The 20,381-nt window shown below is 44.6% G+C and overlaps 2 protein-coding genes across 8 annotated transcripts in view; both read left to right on the plus strand.

Moving 5' to 3' along the window:
• The window catches only part of MCU (mitochondrial calcium uniporter), an 81,923-nt gene extending 76,202 nt beyond the window's left edge, over positions 1–5,721 (plus strand). For 4 of the 5 annotated variants that reach the window (XM_021399967.1, XM_021399966.1, XM_021399968.1 and 1 more), the window contains exon 8: positions 1,184–3,150. In XM_021399967.1, the coding sequence (XP_021255642.1) occupies positions 1,184–1,261 (78 nt within the window). In that variant the 3' untranslated portion in view covers positions 1,262–3,150. Of the gene's footprint in view, positions 1–1,183; positions 3,151–3,240 lie in introns of those variants that run through there. The other variant, XR_002439710.1, reaches the window with a different exon arrangement.
• The window catches only part of OIT3 (oncoprotein induced transcript 3), a 30,066-nt gene continuing 15,928 nt past the window's right edge, over positions 6,244–20,381 (plus strand). For 2 of the 3 annotated variants that reach the window (XM_021399958.1, XM_021399957.1), the window contains exons 1-4: positions 7,010–10,885; positions 14,489–14,863; positions 15,147–15,257; positions 18,607–18,729. In XM_021399958.1, the coding sequence (XP_021255633.1) occupies positions 10,822–10,885; positions 14,489–14,863; positions 15,147–15,257; positions 18,607–18,729 (673 nt within the window). In that variant the 5' untranslated portion in view covers positions 7,010–10,821. The other variant, XM_021399959.1, reaches the window with a different exon arrangement.

Genomic DNA, 20,381 nt, shown 5'->3' on the forward strand with positions numbered 1-20,381 from the left:
AGCTTTGATGTGCCCAGGAATAGAACAGCTAGAAGTGTAAATCAACATGAAACAGTTCCCTGTATCTGTCTGTAAGGGCCTTTTTAGAGGCTGCTAGCAAATCTTGAGTTGCTTCAGGCACTTCATGCCTCAGAGAAGCCTAATTCAAGAGTTGTGTTCTTCTCAGTTCCTACATACCAGATGGATTTAGTGAGGACTGAAGATTTGCATCCATTCAATTTGTCTCTCCCTCACACAGCAATTCAGTGCACTGGGCTGCAAACCTGGAAAATAATGCTCAAGAGCTGGAAGAGACCTTCAAGGTCTTTTCAACCTTTTCATCTTGGAAAAGACCTTCAAGGTCATCTAGTCCAACCGCAGCCTAACCATACTACTCTAACTCTAACAACCCATCACTAAAGCATGTCCCTGAGCACCACATCCAAATGGTTTTTAAACACACTCAGGGATGGTGACTCAACCACCTCCCTGGGGAGCCTGTTCCAGTGCTTAACAACCCTTTCTGTAAAGAAGTTTTTCCTGATATTCATTGTTAGAGATGATGGCACATTTCTTGTAGAGGAGTGTACTTGTGGTAGGCTGTCCCCAGTATGGGATCTTACAAGCAGAAGAGTTGAGCAGAGACATTTCTCCTCATTTTTGAGAGACTTTATATTAAAAGAAGACATGAGCAGGAAAGGTAGAGCTACCACTTTCTCCTTCTCATTCTTCTATATCACTGTTTATTCTCGGGCTCTGCAAATGGCAATGCAGGATATCCAAGGCAAGATGCATTGCCCCTCTTTTTTTGAAGAAGGAGCTGCATGAAGAGTAGAGAAGAGTAGAGAAAGATCAGAGCAAGGCTGTGTGGAAGACTTGAGGTTTTCTTTTGCTGATCAATACTGATAGTCTTGGCCATTCCCATTAATCTATCTCTTCTTAAGTATAAAAGTTCAAGGAGATCAGTTCTTTCCTACCATATTCATTCTGAAGTGGTTGCATGTTAGCAAGTTCAGAGAAGTACAGTGCACGTGTCTTGATCTGATAGAAATGATTTTCCCAAATCTGAGCCTGTGACTTTTTCTTCCCTTCCAGACAGGAAAAATGAGGAAATACAGAAATTATTTCCATTTTGGAAAGGGGCACGGGGATGGGGAAAGGTGTACTGGGAGCTTGTTCTTTATAATGTTTCTTTTACTTTTAGGCAGAATTGGACCTTAAGAGGCTTCGAGATCCACTGCAGGTTCACCTGCCCATCCAGCAAATTGATGAAAAGGATTGATCAGCAAAGAAGCTCTGAACCCTGGCAAAAAACCTGTTCATAGCTCTTGCCTTTTTAATTAAAGCGTTGCAGGTGGAAATTGGGAGGTGGTGTGTGGGTGGAGGGTTTTTTGTTTTTTGTTTTTTTTACCTTTAATCAAGAGAAAGGACTGTAAGGGGAAAGCTCTTAAACTTGAAGATGGGGCATTGTGGAATGTTAGTTCTGAAAAGGGCTTGGCAGATAGTCATATTTAAAACTGTGTGAATGGTAATTGTGTACAAATACAGGATTGGGGGGTTCATGAAAAGAATGTAATGCTGGGGTAGGGATGTCTTCTTCCAGCTCTGCAGAGTCTGCCTCTTGATAAGACACCAGCAGCCTGCTTAGCTTTTTAAAGTTTCCTTTACCTGATTCAGTTCTCTCTTTCTCTCTTAACAAAAAAATAAAAGGGGAAAAAAAAGAACAAAGAATCCAAGCCACCTGGAGCTATGGCTGATGATCAGAACTTGCACTCCACCACCATTAACACGCACACTTCTGATCAGACCTGGTCTCTTTTATAAAGTTACTAGAAGACTGCTTTCTACTGGAAAACCGTGAGCTTCCCCTCCCCAGCCCTGTCCCATTTGCTCCATTGACTTCCTCCTTTGCTTATTTGTAGCACAGACTGATTGTGAGCCAAGTGAGAGAAGGAACACGTTCTCTTTTGGACATTTGATAATTGATATTTTGGAATATACCTTAATAATTATATAAACTTGTGTCCCAATGCCCTTGAGCTCCTTCTAAAAATAAATGGCAGCATTGCATGAGAGTTTTTATATTCAGTCTTAAGGGGTGGAGATTCCCCTCTTCAAACACCAAATCTGATAGCCACCTGGACTATGGAATTATGAAGGCTTAAGGGATTATGAAACTGTGTCAGAATCATGACTCCTGCTTAGCTGAACAGTTTTGGAATGTGGTATAATTAAACTTGATATTTGACTGTTTGTGTAATGGAATGAAAGGTCTTGTATGGTCAAAGCATTTTCTTTGCCCAAAGGCTTTTTGAAAGCCCAGGGCTCTTACAGTGCAAGACACAGAACTACTTCAGTTCTTCAGCACTTTCCCCTACTTAAGTAGCTTTAAATGACCTTTGCACCCACAGGTCATGATTTCTTAGGAATGGCTAATGACATCTCTCGTTCTTAGCTAAAAGAAATGGAGGAAGGAAAGTCAACCCATTGCCCTCTCTTCTAGCCAAGGCTGGCTGATTTCTAAGCAGATAAAAAGCATCTTCATTCAAAGCCAGTTGGTCTCTTCAGCATCCTGCTGATAAATACTGTGGAGACAGGATGAAGGTGGGAGAAGGGCACTAAGCTTTATGTATGGAAAAGCTTGCTGCTTTTTTGAAATTTCACTACTGTTCCTCACTGTGTCATGGAAAGAGGCGTCTGTTTTTGTTTGTTTCTTTTTTTGAGAACCATGTTTAAAAAAAAAAACAAACAACAAACAAATCAGTGTTAAGCAGATGCCAGGTGCCTTGCAGATGTGGATATACAGCTGGGATTGCTGCCTCTTCTCACTCAATGGCATGTTGGACCGAATGGGTGCATGTTTCTAGTTTTTTTCTCCCTTCCCCCTTTCCTCTGTCTTTCAATTTAATTACATCGTGAGATTATTTTTTATCTGTTATATCCTGTTTGTGTGATGAGTTTTAAAGGGGAAAAAAATGAACACAATCCTGTAGCTGAATCCGTGGTGTGTGTTTGGGATGAGGGGAGGGAGCATGGAGAAAAGTCCTTCTTTAAAAAAAGAAAACACACACAAAAAACCTGAAAATGTGTAAAATCCTGTATCATTTATGAAATATGTATAAAAGAGCAATGTACTTCTGGAACAATAAATAACTATTCAATTTTTTTGAATTGGTGCTCTTGAATAACATCACTTTCCCCAGCGATATACTGTATGTGTGGCAGCCATCTCCTGAGTTTCCTCCATTTCTTTTTGTTTAGGTGGTTTCTTCCTGACCTTAACATCACTGAGGCCATGGTGGTGCAGATAATAGCTTTCCTGAAGAAGCTCGGATGGAGATCTTGCTGCCATACCTAGCTGCGTAACACAGGGATCTCAAGAGCAATCGAGGTGGTGAGGTAGAAGTAGAGATGTCTGGTCTAACAAAGGTGGCTACCTTTGTTTGACCAGCATAGTAGTTCCCTGTGGAGGCTGACACCATCTGCAGAATAAGAATATATATGAGTAACACCCAGCAACCTAAAACATACCAAGCAGTGTTAGCATATTTCTGTAGTGCATTCAAATGCTGTTTCAAAGGAAAGTTCAAGTTTTAAGCTCATATTCCTTCCTTACTGAGCCTTTCAGTGGCTATGGTCTGATTATTTATGATGATATATCTTGAATTCCTTAACTTTATGTATCACCAGACTGTGTACTTAATCCTGACTTTACAGAACATTAGGATGAGATGTTCAGTGCCAGAAGATTTTTATCACGTCTGATTGTAAAATTTCATGATTGTCCGGTTTTCCAACGATGAAGTCTCTTGTATGTTTTTAAAGTCAGAGATGGGGGACTAGAGGCTGCTAATGGTGGTAAGATGCCTTTAATCACTGCTGAAAGTTCAGCGGTGCTGGCAAACCCTTTTCCTCCAAGCAGCCCTTGTCTGCTGCCATGTGGTGGCAAACAGCTCAGAACAATTGTGTAAGAACACATCCATTTTGGCATCCAGAAGAAAGTTTTGACACTTAACACCAAAATCTCTATTTTGAAAGCAAGAAAATGCTATAACAAAATTGTTCCTGCACGTACTTAGATGTTGTTCTACAGATAATAGTGGGGGAAGGAAGAGTAAAGTAAGAGTCTATAATTGTATCCTGAAATATGGGCTGTCCTGGGGGTCTTGTCAGTCTGGAAGCTTGCTGTCTTACTTGTCCGGACACTGCTGCACATGTGGTCTCTGCTGAGAGTGATACCACACACCTTGACTCAACTCTGTTTCTACTTTTGTTGACGTTCAGTACTAACATCGAAGGAGTTGACGTGTGTTTGTTCTCCTTTACACTGTTGTGTACCAACATCAGCAAAGTGTTTTGCAGTAGCTATTTCAAGCCTAGAAGACAGATGACTGAGAACTGGCTGACTGGCAGAACTCAAAGGGTTGTGATCAGTGGTTTAGAATGTAGTTGGAGGCTGTAACTAGCGATGTTCCCCAGGGGTTGATACTGGACCCGATCTTGTTCAACATCTTCATCAATGACCCGGGTTAAAGAAAGGATAGAGTCTGCTCTCAGCAAGTTTGCTGCTGGTACGAAGCTGGGAGGAGTGACTGACACACCAGAAGACTGTGCTGCTGTTCAGCAAGACCTGGACAGACTGGAGAGTTGGACAGAGAGGGGGTTCAACAAGGGCAAGTGTAGGTTCCTGCACCTGGGGAGGAATAACCACGTGCATCAGTGCAGGGTAGGGGTTGACTTGCTGGAGAGGAGCTCTGAGAAGGACCCGAGTGTTCTGGTGCAAAACAGGTTGGTCGTGAGCCACCAGTGTATCCTTGAGGCCAAGAAGGCCAATGATATCCTGGGATGCATTAAAAAGAGATGGCCAGCAGGCTCAGGGAGATGATCCTCCTCATCTACTCTTCCCTGGTGAGTCCACATCTAGAGCACTGTGTCCAGTTCTGGGCTCCTTGGTTCAGAGAAGACAGGGATATTCTAGAGAGTCTAGTAGAGGACCATAAAGTTGATGAAGGGTCTGGGGGATCTCCCATATGAGGAAAGGCTGAGAGACTTGAGACTGTTCAGCTAAAACTGAAAGATGATACTGTCTATATTTCATAGAATCATAGAATGGCATGGGTTGCAAGGGACCCTAAGGATCGTCAAGTTCCAGCCCCCCTGCTACCTGCAGGGCCACCAACCTCCAGATGTGGTACTATACCAGGTTGCCCAGGGCCCCATCCAACCTGGTCTTGAACACCTCCAGGGATGGAGCATCCACAGCCTCTCTGGGCTGTTTATAAATATCTGAAGTGCAGGAGACAAACAGATAGGGCCAGGCTTTTTTCGGTGATGTGCAGTGACAGGACATGGGGAAGTGGGCAAACACTGGAACACAAAGTTCCATACAAACACTGAAAAACTTATTTACTGAGAAGGTGACAGAGTACTGGAACAGACTGCCCAGATTAGCTGTGAAGTTTCCTTCTCTGAAGGTACTTAAGGCCTACCTGGATGCTTTCCTGTGCAACCTACTGTAGGGAACCTGCTTTAGCAGGGGGCTGGACTCAGTGATCTCCCGAGGTTCCTTCCAACTCCTGTGATTCTTGGAGAATTTGGCAGCCCATGGATTGGACAGGTATGCTCTTTGCTGGGTAAAGAACTGGCTGGATGCCTGGGCCTAGAGGGTGGTGGTGAATGGAGTTAACGTCAGCTCGCAACCAGTCATGAGTGGTGTTCCTCAGGGATAGGTTTTGGGATGTGTCTTGTTCAGTATCTTTATGGATGACCTAGATGAGGGCATTGAGTGCACCCTCAGTAAGTTTGCAGATGACATCCAGCTGGCAGGAAGTGTCGATCTGCCTGGGGGTAGCAAGGCCCTACAGAGAGACCTGGACAGGCTGGATTGCTGGGCTGAAGCCAATGGGATGAGGTTCAACAAGACCAAGTGCCGGGTCCTGCACTTTGGCCACAACAACTCCAGGCAATGCTACTGGCTTGGGGCAGAGTAGTTGCAAGACTGCGTAGAGGAAACGGATCTGAGGGTATCAGTCAGCACTCAGCTGAGCATGAGCCAGCAGTGTGCCCAGGTAGCCAAGAAGGCCAATGGCATCCTGGCTTGTATCAGAAATAGTGCAACCAGCAGGAGCAGGAGGCAATCGTCCCTCTATACTCAGCACTGGTGAGGCCACACCTCAAGTGCTATGTTCAGTGTTGGGCCCCTCATGACAAGAAAGACGTTGAGGCCCTGGAGCATGTCCAGAGAAAGGCAGCGAAGCTGTGAAGGGTCTGGAGCACAGGCCTTATGAGGAGCAGCTGAGGGAACTGGGATTTCTCAGTCTGGAGAAGAAGAGGCTCAGGGGAGACGTTACTGCCCTTTACAACTCTCTGAAAGGAGGCTGTGGTGAGGCAAGGGTCTACCTCTTCTATGTAACTAGCAATAGGACAAGAGGGTATGGCCTTGTTTTGCACCATGGGAGATTCAGGTTAGGATGTTAGGAAATATTTCTTCTCCGAGAGGGTAGGCAGGCACTGGAATGGGCTGCCCAGGGAAGTGGTGGAGTCACCGTGCCTCGAGGTGTTGAAGGAATGCTTAGATGTTGTACTGAGGGACGTGGTTTCATGGGAAATGTTGATGATAGATGGATGATTGCACTGGATGATCTTGGAGGTCTTTTCCAACCTTGGTGATTCTGTGATTCTCTAGTATGTTCTCGTCCCACTGACGCAGTTTTAAGAGCAGACGGTGCTACCAGAATCTTAATGCAACACTGTGTTCTTAAGACCTCATGAAGGATTAATAGCAGTATCTACTGCAATGTTCTGATGCCTCCTTTTCTACCAATTTTATTGTTCATTTGTTTTTAATCTCTCTCTTCTCATTTTCTGTGAAGGAACTTTCAAATAAACAAGTTTAAAATTGTCTGGAGAAATTTGAGATTCCCTTCTGTCATGTCTGCAAGGCACCAGAGGAGATGTTCCTGGCCTTTTTCTTGAGGACCACAGAAGAAACATGTTTTCTTTGTCCCTGTAGTTCTTTCACCTGGTGGGTAGTCACAGTGATGATCACTTTGCTGCAGCTTCTTACACTGATGTTTGTTTGCGTTTTGGCTGTCAAATCATTGTACTGCATCAGTCAAGTAAAGCTGGCTAAGCTTGCCTCACCTTTCTAAACTGGTGGAGCAGTTTATTTGATCTATGCTGTGTTTGAGTGTGGAATTGTAAATGGAAACTGCATTCCTCTGCCACATTGTATGACAATTTAGTTTTCACATGAGGGTTAATTTTTGTTGTATCTAAAATATTTTTTCTACCTGTTCCCATATTGCTCTTAAAATTGGTTTTATTTCTGCATTGACATAAAAAGGGTGAGAAATAAAATACAGAAATGGAAACTAAACCTGCAAAGTATCAAAACCCTGGACTATTGGAGAAGCTGATGTGACGCTGTGTCCCTGTAAGGTTGTAAAAGATGGATTCTGCCTGTTTCTGCCTGAGTTATATAATTGCAGGTTTGCTGTCTATATGGTAATTGGGAGTCATGGAAAAAACACTGCGTACTGTAGGACTTTTGGAGAAACTTTCTTAAACACCAAGTTCAACATCAGGGGGCTCAGGAAGGGAAGGGGAGTAACTGCTCTTATGCACTGGGAGTTGTGTACTTGTCTCATTTTAATATGGCTTTTGTGCTTTATGTCTATTGAGTTTGCTCGTACTTCACCAAACTTGTGCTCCCTCTCTGATCTCAACAGCCCTTCCCCTTGGGACTGTGTCCTGGGACAAATTGTTTACAGAAACAAGAGCTATCTCAAAGTCCTTGACATTCCTGCGATCCATCTCAGCTGCCTGTCTGGGCTTATTGTGAACATACATCCTCAAATCAATCGCAGACAAGGGTCCTGTCACGTGTGTTTGAGCTGCTCTTGCTCTTGGTGCAGGAAGTGCTGATTAGCTCTTCCTTCTGGGCAGGCTGCAGAAGCTGCCCGTGCCCAGCAGCTCTTCTTGGCACACTTTTCATCAAACATTGGTGGCTGAGAAAAGGCCGGTCTCAGCAAACACTGATGAAGCATCTTGATTTGTTAGTCTGTTTCATATAGCGTAAGACTTTCCAGCCCAGATCGTTTTTTGAAGAGTATGAATTCTTTCTGTAATGACAGTGAAGCCCCACATTTCTGGGAGAGCTGAGAAATGTTGCCACCTACACCATGTGCACCATTTATGGCATTAAGAATAGACATAGCTAAGCTTAGCAGCAAGAGTGGGAACTCCTGTCTGTTAGGTACCAAAACAAAATCCCAGCCCTCAGTTTTGGTATTAATTTTCTCTTCATATCTTTCAGCCTCCACCGATGACCAGTTTTAAGTAGTACTACTTTGATCCTCATTCTTGTTGCTGCTTGGGAAGTCAGGATTGCTCATCTTTGGTGGGAGGAAATGGAGGTCAGAAAGAACAGATTTGTCAGGTCTGCCTAGGAAGTGTAGGCCCTAGGGTGCTCCTCTGGACTTCTTTTGTCTCTTGGAGGGTCTGTTTGCAGCAGACTTTATTTCACCCTCAGGAATAATTGCTCCGGTCCCCTGAGGCAGAGATTCGCAGTGTTCTGCTCCAGTACAGAATAGTGTTATTTCTGGTGGAACCAGGCCTACGTATGTCACCTGAAGTAACTTGCATAGCAAAAAAAAAAAAAACACTGATAGAAGAGTTGCCTCAGCTGGTGCTTCTTCTGGAAGACTCAATCTGTCTTTCCTGTGGATCAAAAAGATGTTTAGATGTAGTGTGCTTCCTTCTTCTTCAACTTTGTACTGTTTTCTTGTATTAGGCAGCTACAGTAATTCAGGGTAGAGTCATCTCTGGGAATGCTGGGGCGACTCTGGCTTTAGTTCCTTATAGATAACTTAAAAGAGACTGTTTATGAGATCGTTGAGGCTTAAAACTGCTACGATGCAATTTATTTCCATATGTTAATTGCTAGTCACTTACATGTGTCAAAATACTTCTGTGTCAATCCTAATATACTACTTACAGGATAAAAGCAGCTAGTAATAAAATGGTTCGGAGAGAAGTGCACGTACCTCTAACACAAACAGAAAATTCAATTCAAAGCTGTCAGTTTTATTTACCCAAGAACTTAAGTATGAATCAACCTGTGAGTGAAAATGACACAATATAACTTCCTGTGCCTCACTGTATTATTCTGTGTTCAATTTTAGTTTCTCTTCTGGGAATTCACATAATCACCTTCTGAGGGTTATCTGCCATACTAGCTTTGCATAGTGAATTTTTTCTCCTTTCCTGTGTTTGAAAAAACTTTCCTGGTGCTGTAGGCTGTCAGTGTGATACAACCACAAATATTTTTGGTGTTGGTGGTGGGAGCAACAACAGTCATTTATAAAGCAGCTTTTGTTGTTCGCTGGAGTCATTCGCTACTGAGAAAGACCCCAGTGCTGGGGTGTAAGGTATATTGCACTATACTGCCAAGGGAAACACAGAGAGAAACCATTGAGAAGGTTTTATAGCGTACAGTGCAGGTGGCCTGTCTCCACAAAGTAGTCAAATACTTGACTCCGTGTCTCATGCAAATTCAAGATGAAAAGAACAAAGCCATTTTTTTCCCTCTGGGATTTGAAGCAAGCGCATCTGTCTTGATGTTCTCCCTTGCACCAGCCCACTGCAGAAATGTGGGGTGTAAGAGAAGTGGGAAAACTGCTTGACTGTGCAATTGCTGTAGGCTTAGCTTTACTCCTGTGGATGGAGAGCTTGCAGATGATTTCCTGGGGGAAACCGTACAACCCGTTTGTAAACAGGGAGAGACCTGTGTATGTATGGATGTATGTATGTACATATATGTTTAAAAGCTCTGCTTTGTCTGTTCTCTGTAATAGGAGTTACATCTTAGTGGAATTAGAAGGATCCCTTTGTGTTCCTTCACTCTGTTCTTTGCATATCTTGTTGACAATCATGGTGCTTGGTTTGCTTTGGTAGAAAGAGGTTTCAGTAAGCTGAGGACTAGCACAGTCATCTCATCTACAGACAGCATGAAGTTGTGACCTGTAACTTAGCCTAGCTGCCTTTCAACACGTAAGGCAGAGGTCCTCAATTGCTCAGTCTCATGTTGAAGTTAATTCAGTACTGTTTGGTTTCTTGCTTTTATTACTGAGACAGAAAACTTAAGATTACTACAGAAAGATGTCTTAGTCTTGCTTGATAATCTTGCTGCAGTGATTGGGTTACGTAATCAGAAGTGGAAAGGGTCTTTGCCTAGCATAGGAACAGCTTACTTCCCTGTGAGACACCATTCCATCACAATGAGTGATGTTCCTATTGTAGCCTAAGTCCCAGAACTCATTTGCAGTCTCTGCTCAGGATGTTCAGTTCTCCTCCTTTTGATCACTATTTCCTGTAGTTAAAGCTCTTTAGCTAGCATTTTGTCACTGAGGGGGAGCTATGAAGTTGTATGACTTGGGGAAGGAGCAGAGATAACAACAAGCACCCATCTGTTCTTCTTTTCCATCCCTTTGGGATGTCCGGGTGTCCCCTGGTTAGAATTCTTCTCCAGATAAGATAGTGGAGGTGTCACTGTGGGGCAGTCAGGCAAGAAAACAATAGTGAATTGAGTCCAAAACATGAGATCGATCAGTAAGTTGACAGTAAGGAGCAGAGCTGCTCCTTGAAGGTCAAGGCTGGAGCTGTATCCCACATCCCTTCAGCTTCTTCCTCTGATAAACTTCCAGGACAGCTATCGTAGTTGCTTTTCAGAGGGTTTGGGGTCAGAAGCTCTGCGGAGGGAAGGCAGCGCAGAGACGTTGTGTGTGCAAGGTCTTTCAAGGCTCTGTTACTTGACTGTTAACTGTTCCTTGGTTGAGTGGGATGTTCCAGTACTTGTTTTTCTGTTTCTGCTTCGTTGTCCAGCTGCAGCCATTGTCTTCAATGGGTGAGTGAAGAGGCATTGCCTTCAAGCTTATTCCGTTCCTCATCTTTAAGGTCCATGGCGGGCATCGGTATTCTCAGGTGAAAGGCTGTGAGACGTGAGAGAGATCTCTTTTCTTTGAAGGTGGTGTGAGATTCCCTCCAACCAGAAAGATCTTAGCAGAGCACAAAGCCTTCCATACTGGGAGAATCTTCACTGCCAAGTGCTGTGAGATTTCCTTCTCCTTTAGAAGGAGAGACTCCACAAGTAGCTACTGAGCTACTTTTTCGCTCACTTCCCTGACAAGTCTTAACTGAATTTGGAGTCATAATGCAGTGCTGCTCATTTCATTGCTTATTCGTGCCAGAGCAGAGACTTCGAGTTACACAATGCACACAGGATCAATCTCTGCAGAATGGTGGGCTTATGAATGCTTGCTAGAGCCTGATTTGTCATCTAGTATATGTGCTAGCGTGTCAGCTAGAGAGCTAATGATATCATCAAGGTTACAAATGGAAAAGCTTTACTTGATAGCTGGTGCTTGTCAGACTGAATTACTTCGGCCATGCAGAAGGCGTTGGGGAGGAAAAAATTGAGCCAAGAAAAATGAGAAATGGTGGGGACTGGAGACCATTGTATGTCTTGTGCAAAACCGTAGTGTTTGCAGCCTCTGGGGAGAGCGGATGAGAGACTGATTAGTTTGTCCTACATTTTTGTGGAGTTCCTTCTTAAGAACTCAAGTTAGTTTTTGGTAAGCTGTGCTGCCAAAGAGTGCCTGATGTCTGCAGGGAAGTTGGCCTGGGGCAGCCTTGGCAGTACAAGGGTGGCTGTGATGGTCTGTGGTGTTCCAAAGAGCAAAGTCTGCTTTTTCACATATCTGCCTCCCCTTTACTCCTGCCTGAACCTCTCAGATAAATGGAAGATGGGAGGGTGTGCTATTTCATTCCCCTGAAGTGCCTGCTTCCAGCTTCCTCTGAGCCATTGCATCTTCATTTCAGTAAATTTTGTCCTTAAATTATCTCCTGTCTGTTTAGGAGACAAAGTGATCTCCCTGAGTGAGCCTTTGCAGAGTCTATCTACAAAGGATATCTCATAAAGTTAATTACACTGTATGAGAGCTAATGAGCGTGTGTATTTTTGGTGCTGCCCGGCTGGGAAACCGACAGGGCATTCCTTGCTTTGCCTCATTTGGCTTTTAACACAAGAAGTATTTAGTATTAGTCAGTGACTCACCCTTAGGCCATACCAAATCATGTTGTGGAAACCAAATGCGGGTAGCCCTGAGGAAGCTGTTTTCAGCTGTGCACAAAGAAGAGACGGGACCCATCTTTAACTGCGCTGAGAAGTCAAGCAAGCTCTTGGAGGGTGGGATCAAACAGTGCTGCTGCTGCCTGTGGTTAGGGGGAGGCAAAGAGAGGCAGGAAAGAGAGCTCATGGAGAACCGCCTGGTGAACCCCATCAGAGACTCCTGCTGCAGTCTCCCTTCTCCTTGGGAATCCTGAGGACTGCTTTTGGTGGGAGTGAATTTGCTCCTCTGTGCATCTTGTGAATTGCTGCGTTATAGAGTCCCTGTGTAACTCAGACCTCTTCTCCTTGTGCCGGCTTGCAGCTCTGCAGCACTCTTGTGGGTACATCAGCTGCTCCTGTTTTTATACTGCGTTAGAGGCCAAACGAAATATGTCCGTGGGTGGTGATGGCATAACAGTTTTGTTCAAGAGAAACGTTATATTTATGAGAAGGTACAAGATAGCATGTCAGTGAGCAGATGTTTACAGAGGGTACAGCTCAAGTAGGGTGACTTGAAGCCCATTTTCGTAAGCACATATAGTTGTCACTTGAAAACCAGTGAAGCAAATCAAAATTCTGAACCAAGGTTTGTCCACATCCAGACCATTTTAATAGAAACAACGTAATGTCCCCCCAGATTGCATCCCGCTGTTGTTCAAACAAAATGAAAGGACAATTTTAGAACTTGAGATGTGACATGGAAAGTACAGTGTATTCCAGTCTGAGAGGCTTTAATCAGAATGATTGGTTTTATTAGCCTAATTCCAGCAAACAGAAATCAATTCTCCTTGCTCAAGACAATATTAGCATTTGTTTTGCTTATTAGGGGATTGCTAGTTACGGGTGGTGCTTAATCGGATATTAAATGTATGTGGAAATGAAACCCCTAGACTTCTACTGAGGAAGGTGCCAAATCAGGGTTAATGAGGAGAATGCTGAAAATGTAATGAACACTTCAATTCTTTTTTTTCTCCCTGTGCTGTTCTTCTGATGTAATTGTTTGCATAAGGTTTAGAAAGGCCTCTAAGAAGGGGCATGCTCCTCGAGCATGACATGTACATACCAAGAGGTTTGTGTGTTTAGATTTTGCCCTTTGCAAACACTCCATTTACATACAAACATCTGAACCCTTACGGAGCCAAAGAGGGTTTGCTGGCCTACAAGGAACATGACTGAGTAGAGTTGAACATTTTTTGTACAGACCTTCACGTGCTCTAGATTTTAGATGATGAAAATATGTGGGGAGGCTGTGCCAGATGCAGTGAGGCAATGTAATCGCACAAAAGCTCAGTAGATGCTGTAAATCATAAAGGTGGGCCGCTTTTGGCAGGGGGGAAAGTGGGCGACAGAAGGTGAAGAAGACCAGGGTACATCTAAGTGGAGCTTTAAATACAGGGGACTGCCACAGCCCCACTGCTGTGTTTAACAGAGCGTACAGACTTGAGTTATATCTCTTTAGTCTCAGCTTGGTATGAAAGTACAGAGCTATATGAGACATGATGAAGAACAAAAGTCCAGGTAAATGGAGCAGGGCCACTTTCTCCTACCTCACCTGTCCCGGTTAGAGACAGTCTGCTGGGCTATAGATCAGTTCCGTTGTGATCTGAGAGAGCAGCTGCTATAATTATCTGTTTAAAATTGTGCCCTGAAATGAGTAGGAGCTGTTAAATTATACTTACAGATTACTTGCCTTTATACGGGTATCTAATAATTGAATATTTTCTTTCTGTGCATCTTAAAGATAGCATTCCGGTTGTATACCTTGCAGTTTGCGTTTTAACTGATGCTTTGCAGGTGATCTTGAACTGTGGTTATGACAGCTCAACTGTGAAGGCTGAAATGAGCTGTAGGAGGATTTTCAGAGGCTGCTTAACCTGTTTGAATTCTGGTCCTCTTCTCCAAGGCATGTGGCAGTGCCACTAGGTGCTCACAGGTGCTTGGTTAGCACCTAACTCATGGGTGGATGTCCTAGGCTTGATCCAGTGCTCTCAGAACACATTTTCTCTGGCAAAATCGCTCCCCAGGTCTCAGATTTGCTTATATGTATATATTTCTGTCACTGTCCACAGCAGCTAAAGGCCAAGTCACACTGTTGCATAATGTTGTCAGAGCTCTGTTAGTTCATTTCTTCAAAGACATTTGAGTCAAGCCATCAGAGAATTTTCCATGAGGTCGTTACCTGGTATTGCTCTCTCACCCCAGGGATCTCTGTCTATCACAATGATTCCATTATGTCAGGAATAGAAAAAGAAATTATTTTGTATCCCTTGCAATTAAAAATCAACAACTCAATTTGATATCTACTAGATGTTCTCTCTTGTGTCTTCCTGCATACCTCAGCCCTGGACCCCTGCTCTGCCTACATCAGCCTGAATGAGCCCTGGAGGAACACCGATCATCAGATAAATGGCTCCCATGGCCAGCCCACGTGCGATAACCAGATCAATGGGGAGTGGTACCGCTTCACCGGCATGGCTGGCGACGCTATGCCTACCTTCTGCATCCCTGAGAACCACTGTGGGACGCATGCTCCCATCTGGCTGAACGGCAGCCACCCCCGGGAGTCGGATGGCATCGTCTCACGTCAGGCCTGTGCCAGCTTCAATGGGAACTGCTGCCTTTGGAATACCACAATTGACGTCAAGGCGTGTCCGGGCGGGTACTATGTCTATCATTTAACAAAGCCCAGCGTCTGTTTCCATGCATACTGTGGGCGTAAGTAACTGCAGCGGTTGCTTTTCTGAAATCTGTTTGTCCTTGTGATGCAGGAAAGGTGGTGAGAATCCATGTTCCTCAGAGAGTCTGACTGCGTTCTTGCTTTCTCACCCAGAAACATTAAACTAGACTCTGATCAGCTTCCAACAGTTCAGCTTTCTTGTTGTGGGACAAGTCTGTGACTGATGGGCTGGCTGCAAGCTGCAGAGGTGATGGTACAAATACAGTATTTTCAGTGTGTGGTCAAGTGGTTTGTATTGAAAACGCTCCTGTTGTGCCCTAGATTTTTATGACATCTGTGACGTGGTGGATTGCCAGGGCTCCTGCCTGGACACCAATGACTGCACGTGTTCCCTGGGGACTACACTTGGACCTGATGGACAGACGTGTCTTGGTAAGTGCAGAAACAAGTGGCATCAGTTACTGACATTTTCTTTCCCTTTTGTTTTTTCTTGCTCACGTTTCAATCTATGGTCTTGAAAAGCAGTATAAAAAGAATAAGTATGCTGACATGAATTTTCCCTGCGCTGCCTCGAACAGGTCTTTGATTCTGTAAATGGTTCCTGATCTCTCCACACGGGGCGATACGCAACATCGCACAGCTGAATACCTTCGTGCCCCTAGAGCTATGGCAGGCGGAGAGGCTAGATTTGCTTTCTTCATGGTCCAGCAGCAGGTTGCCCATGCTGAGGGCAGCCAGTAGCACAGTCTCTTTGCAGGATCCTGGTACAGCCTCATTGGTATTCAGGGAGGGCTCTGCACTCTCTCATTAGATATTTCCTCTCAGCCGCTCTGCTGAATGCCTCTTTCCTCCAAGACTCTTGGCTGGCCTAAGGCTACACATTAGGCTTTACCATACTTAGCCTCCTTGTGCGCCATTGTCCAGGGCCTGGAGTTGGAGAAAAGCAAAAGGATTGTAGGTTTCAGCACAGCCTCAGGTATTTCAGCAGCATGACACAGTGGTATTCAGTGTCTGGCACTTGGTGGCTGCTCTGCCAGAGTCCAGCATGTCTAGGAGGGATGGAAGGCCGTTAGTGAGAGCAGAGAGGGAAGGTGACCTTCAGGAATTTGAGGGGATCTACATCATATCCCCTCAGGATACGGACAGCTGTGGTTATCCATGTGGTGCTGGGTGGGCTTAGAAAGGTAGACTGTGGGGCAGTGTGAGGGGCCAGAAGGAAGTGGCTGTTGAGGACCTGCAGATCCACACTGATGGAGAGGAAAAGATGATGTCAGGGGAGGAAGGAGCGCTAGTATTTGGGGGAAGTAGGATCTCATCTTTGAGACTTGGTTTGGTGGAGAAGTTGAGAGCAGAGTTGGTCCAGGAGGCTGCGTGGCAGATAAGATTTTTCCACGCAAACTCTAGCTGACCAAGTAGGCATGGGTGGTTTTTCTTCACACTTTGTGGGCATGTCTGTGGGTATCAGAGTAGGGGCTGTGGTGGTTACAATCTGTGGATAGAGCAGCCTGCCCCTGCTGCAGATCTACACTTGCTCATGCTTTCAACAGGATGGTTTTGCTGAAGCTGCTCTACCTCTCCAGCTGAGTGACTGACTTAGCTCTCACAGCTAATTAAAAGCATCTATCAGCTGCTTCTCTGCAAGACTTCCAGGGACAAGTGCCCTTGCCTTGCACCAGCACTCAGTAAATATGTGGCAGGCTCTCAGGAAAGGAATTCCCACGGTAGGGAGGCACACAGGAGTCCTGAGTCCAGAGCCTGTCTGCACATGCTGGAGATACCTTCATCTCTCTGCAGCCAGGCAGGGCAGGATTTCTGCTCTGCTGCTTCTCCTCATGATAAACAGATGGCATTGTCTCCTCTGTAGTAATCACGCTGGTTTACCTGCCTGCAGCCTCTAGTCATATGGTACAATCTAACTTCTAATGCCTTTCTGTTGTGCTAGCTGCACAATCACATCTGCTTTGAATGCAATCCTGCTGACCTTCCAAAGAAACAGTATTAGCCTTTGCTATGTGGAGATTATTCCTCCTTTCCCAACTCACTGGGAGCTGGAGATGCTGCAACAATGCTAAGCAGCTCGTTTCTGTAAATCTCCTTTACTATGCAGACTTCTCTTCAGTGTATTATATGCTTTGAATCCCAGAGTAGAATTGCTGTTCTCAATTTATATTTCCATTTGAAAACTTACATGGAGGTTAAAATTAGCTCTTAGGTTTTGTCGTGGATCTACCAGCTCTGTGCATTGCCTTTGACCTCTTGAATACCTGGATCCATCCACAGTTAAAATGAGCTTAGTGCTTTCCCAGCCCAATCTCAACAAAACCAGCATGTGTCCCAGCATTGCTGGTTGTTGCTGGTGTGGAACAGCAGAGACAGATGTGCTGTGTGTTGCAGGGTTTGCAGGACCAGCAAGGTGTACTGCTGGGTACAGCCCTTGACCAAGCCAAGCTCTAGGACCTTCTAGCAGTATCTCTGTGCCTTTGCCAGTAGCCCTTTCCCTCTTCACCCTCTGTTTTTAAGCAGCTTTAGTTCTATTTTTATAAGGGAAAGCATGGAACATGTCACAACTGTGGAAAGTGAAGCATCTATGTCTCTGCTGAACATGGTTCCTCCCTCCCAAAGCTAGGTACCAGCCATTCCCTTGGATAAAAATACTTAATTCATGCTGCTTGTGGAAGGAGACAACACCGCCAGTTGCAAGCTGCAGATGCCGTCTATGTGTGGGACCAATTTTATCCAAGAAATCTCATCTCTGACCTGTCTCTTAACTTGGGATTTTTCTTTTTTCTTGTTTTTGGGCTTCTGACAGCTAGTAAATGGTAGCTTCTGAGCTGTTTGGGTGAAACCCCCCTGTGAACCTTGATTAATAACCTCAGCATTCTGGCCTGCCTAAGGGGAAATCATCGGCTCTGTGGCTCAGCAGTACCAGTGGTCGCACCTTCCTCTCTCCTGTTTGATTCACTTTTTCTATGAAGAGATTAAATAGAGCTGAAGAATGGCAATCTCAGAGAACGAAGTACCTTTCAAAAAAAAAGATGGATACAGACAAACTTTAGCCTTTAAAAGAGAGAAAATTAGAAGTTTTCACAGCTTTACCAAGAGATTCAAAAGCATCTTGTGTGCTTTTTCCATCAATAAATACCCTCAGCATCCCAAGGGGCTCTATGCAGCCAGCTCAGAAATGTTTCTTGGGAAAACTCCATGGAGTTCATTATATGTTTTGCTTTGATTTCAGCTTCATTTATATGTTTACAGTGTTTTTTTATTCTTGTGTCTTTATTTTGAAATAAAGGTTGAAACATTTAAAATTGCTGTAGGATAATTAGCCACGTGTAGCAGTAGCAGGTGCGATACAAAAATAGATAGGGTTTATTTTTGATGGGTTCTTGTATTCAGCTAGTTTTATTGGGCAGCAAGGTCATGCTCACTTTGTTTTAATGTCTTTGTGAGCAGGTTGGGAAATGGTTTAGGATGAGAATGTGGAACCAAATCGGATATTTCCCAGTGGGACTGTGTCCATTTTTACTCTGAAACAGCTGCTGTGAGCGTTCAGTCTTTCCTCACAAGTATGCTTTGTTCCTGAGTTAGACTCAGCATGACAAAACACTGCTACTGTCAGCAGACAGCAGCCTGTAATGTTCAGTGGGATTGCGCTGATGCATACCATGAGCCCAGGAAAGCCACCCTGCAGCCCAGCCAGCACTCACACGTAGCAGCAGCCCCTTTTTGCCAGCTGTGTTTACCGGGAGGCAGACACATTGTGACACTTTGTTCTTTGCAGATGAAAATGAATGTGAGCAGGACAATGGAGGCTGCAGTGAATTTTGTGTTAACCTGAAGAACTCTTTCCGCTGTGAGTGTGGGATTGGACGCACCCTGGGAAGCGACGGGAAAACCTGTGAAGGTGAGGTTTCAGCTATCGCAGTCTGCTGGGAGCACTACAAATCATTAAATCATTCCCTTCCCCTTGCAGTGCTAGTTCTGTCTTGGCTCCTTGAAGCTGGGATGGAACATCATTCCTCTCGCTTCCGTGCTTGCCAGTGGTTCTTTTACTGAAACAGCCTTCTAATCAAGCAGAGAGATGCCTCCTGGCCGTTCTCTCTGCCTTGTTCATTTCTGTTAGGATTTGCTTGTATTTATCTCTGTGGGAGGAAAGGCAGCAGTGGATCTATGAGGTTGGTTTTCCAAAGAGAGCCAGTTATTGCTGGAGATACTGGGATATGGCTCTGCAGATTTGTATGATGGGGGTGAAGGAACAGATGTAGCATTACTCTTTTTTGACAGGTGGCACTAGGCATAGGGTAATGTCATGACTTTAGAATAGAGTGTGAGGATTTAATAGCTTCCCATAATAGAGACCAAGGAGAGAGAGATCCAGTCTGTGGAGCAGAAGCTGGTGTTAAGATGAGGGCTGCATTTGGACTGTTTGTTTTTTTGTAAGCAGTGAGTTGTGTCTGCCATGAACAACGGCTGCAGCTCCCTCCCAGAGATGGCACTGCATGGTAGAAAATCCTTGAAGGGTTTAGACTGGTGCCCCGGCAGGGACTTAAAAACTGAGGTATTGTTTTGTGCTGTTGTCACTAGCAACGTGCAACAATCTTTGGGCAGAAATATGAAAAGCCAGCAAAAACTGACTGCTCCCTGATGTTTTCTGTGGTCAGCTGTGAAAAGCACTGTGGCCCTCACAGACAATGCTGCTGTCTTGCATGTTCACATACTGTGGGGCTTTAGACAAGACTAATAGCTAACAAAGTGCCTTTCTTTCAAGCCACCAATTTGCCAAAACTGAACACATCTGCAGCCTGTGTGCAGCCTTACTTAAGCTGCAGTGTGGCAGGCATCCATAGTGCAGAGATGGAGAGAGGGGTTGCCATTGTATTTTTGGGCTGGACACCACCCTTCTTTATGGTACTTTGACAGATAGCTCCAAGCTGCAGCTTTTGTCCCTTTTTCTCCCATTTGATAGCAAACCACCTTTCATTTCACTTTTGTGAAAAATCTCCTCTCCGAGCTCTGTTAATAAAACATCAGTCACCCAGATGACACTTCCCTGAGGAAAGCTGCTGTGCAGTGTGCTCCTGCTCTGCTTGTTAATTTGTGTGAGGCCAAAAGTGATCTGTGGGCTTGGTCCCTTCCACATCCAGCACTGAGCTGCTGGAGAGTCACATAAACCAGCTGTGCAACACGACAGTTTTTATTCTTGCTCACTGCACACTTCTAAGAGGGCTGAAATAGTCTGTGCTTGGAGACTCGTTTTTTTTTTTTGCTGTTTCCAAAGTTGGATTTTCGCACCCTTGATATGTCATTTAATTTCCCCTTCTGTAAGAAGGATTGTGCTTTCCACGAGTTTAACACTGCTGCTGGAGATTTTTACAATCTTGTTAGTGAGTTTTATTTCTAAAGATGTGCCCTCAGCTTTGTGAGCCATTGGAGTATGTGATTTACTTGAACCACTTCACAGCTGTTGCTGAAAAGAATGAATGTAAGAGATTTAGCTTGATTGCATGAACTGATGAGATGGAGTAGGGTTAAGAGTATCTCAGTATTTCCTTCATA

This window comes from Numida meleagris, chromosome 5 (assembly GCF_002078875.1).
Source record: "Numida meleagris isolate 19003 breed g44 Domestic line chromosome 5, NumMel1.0, whole genome shotgun sequence".
NCBI classification, from domain to species: Eukaryota; Metazoa; Chordata; class Aves; order Galliformes; family Numididae; genus Numida; species Numida meleagris.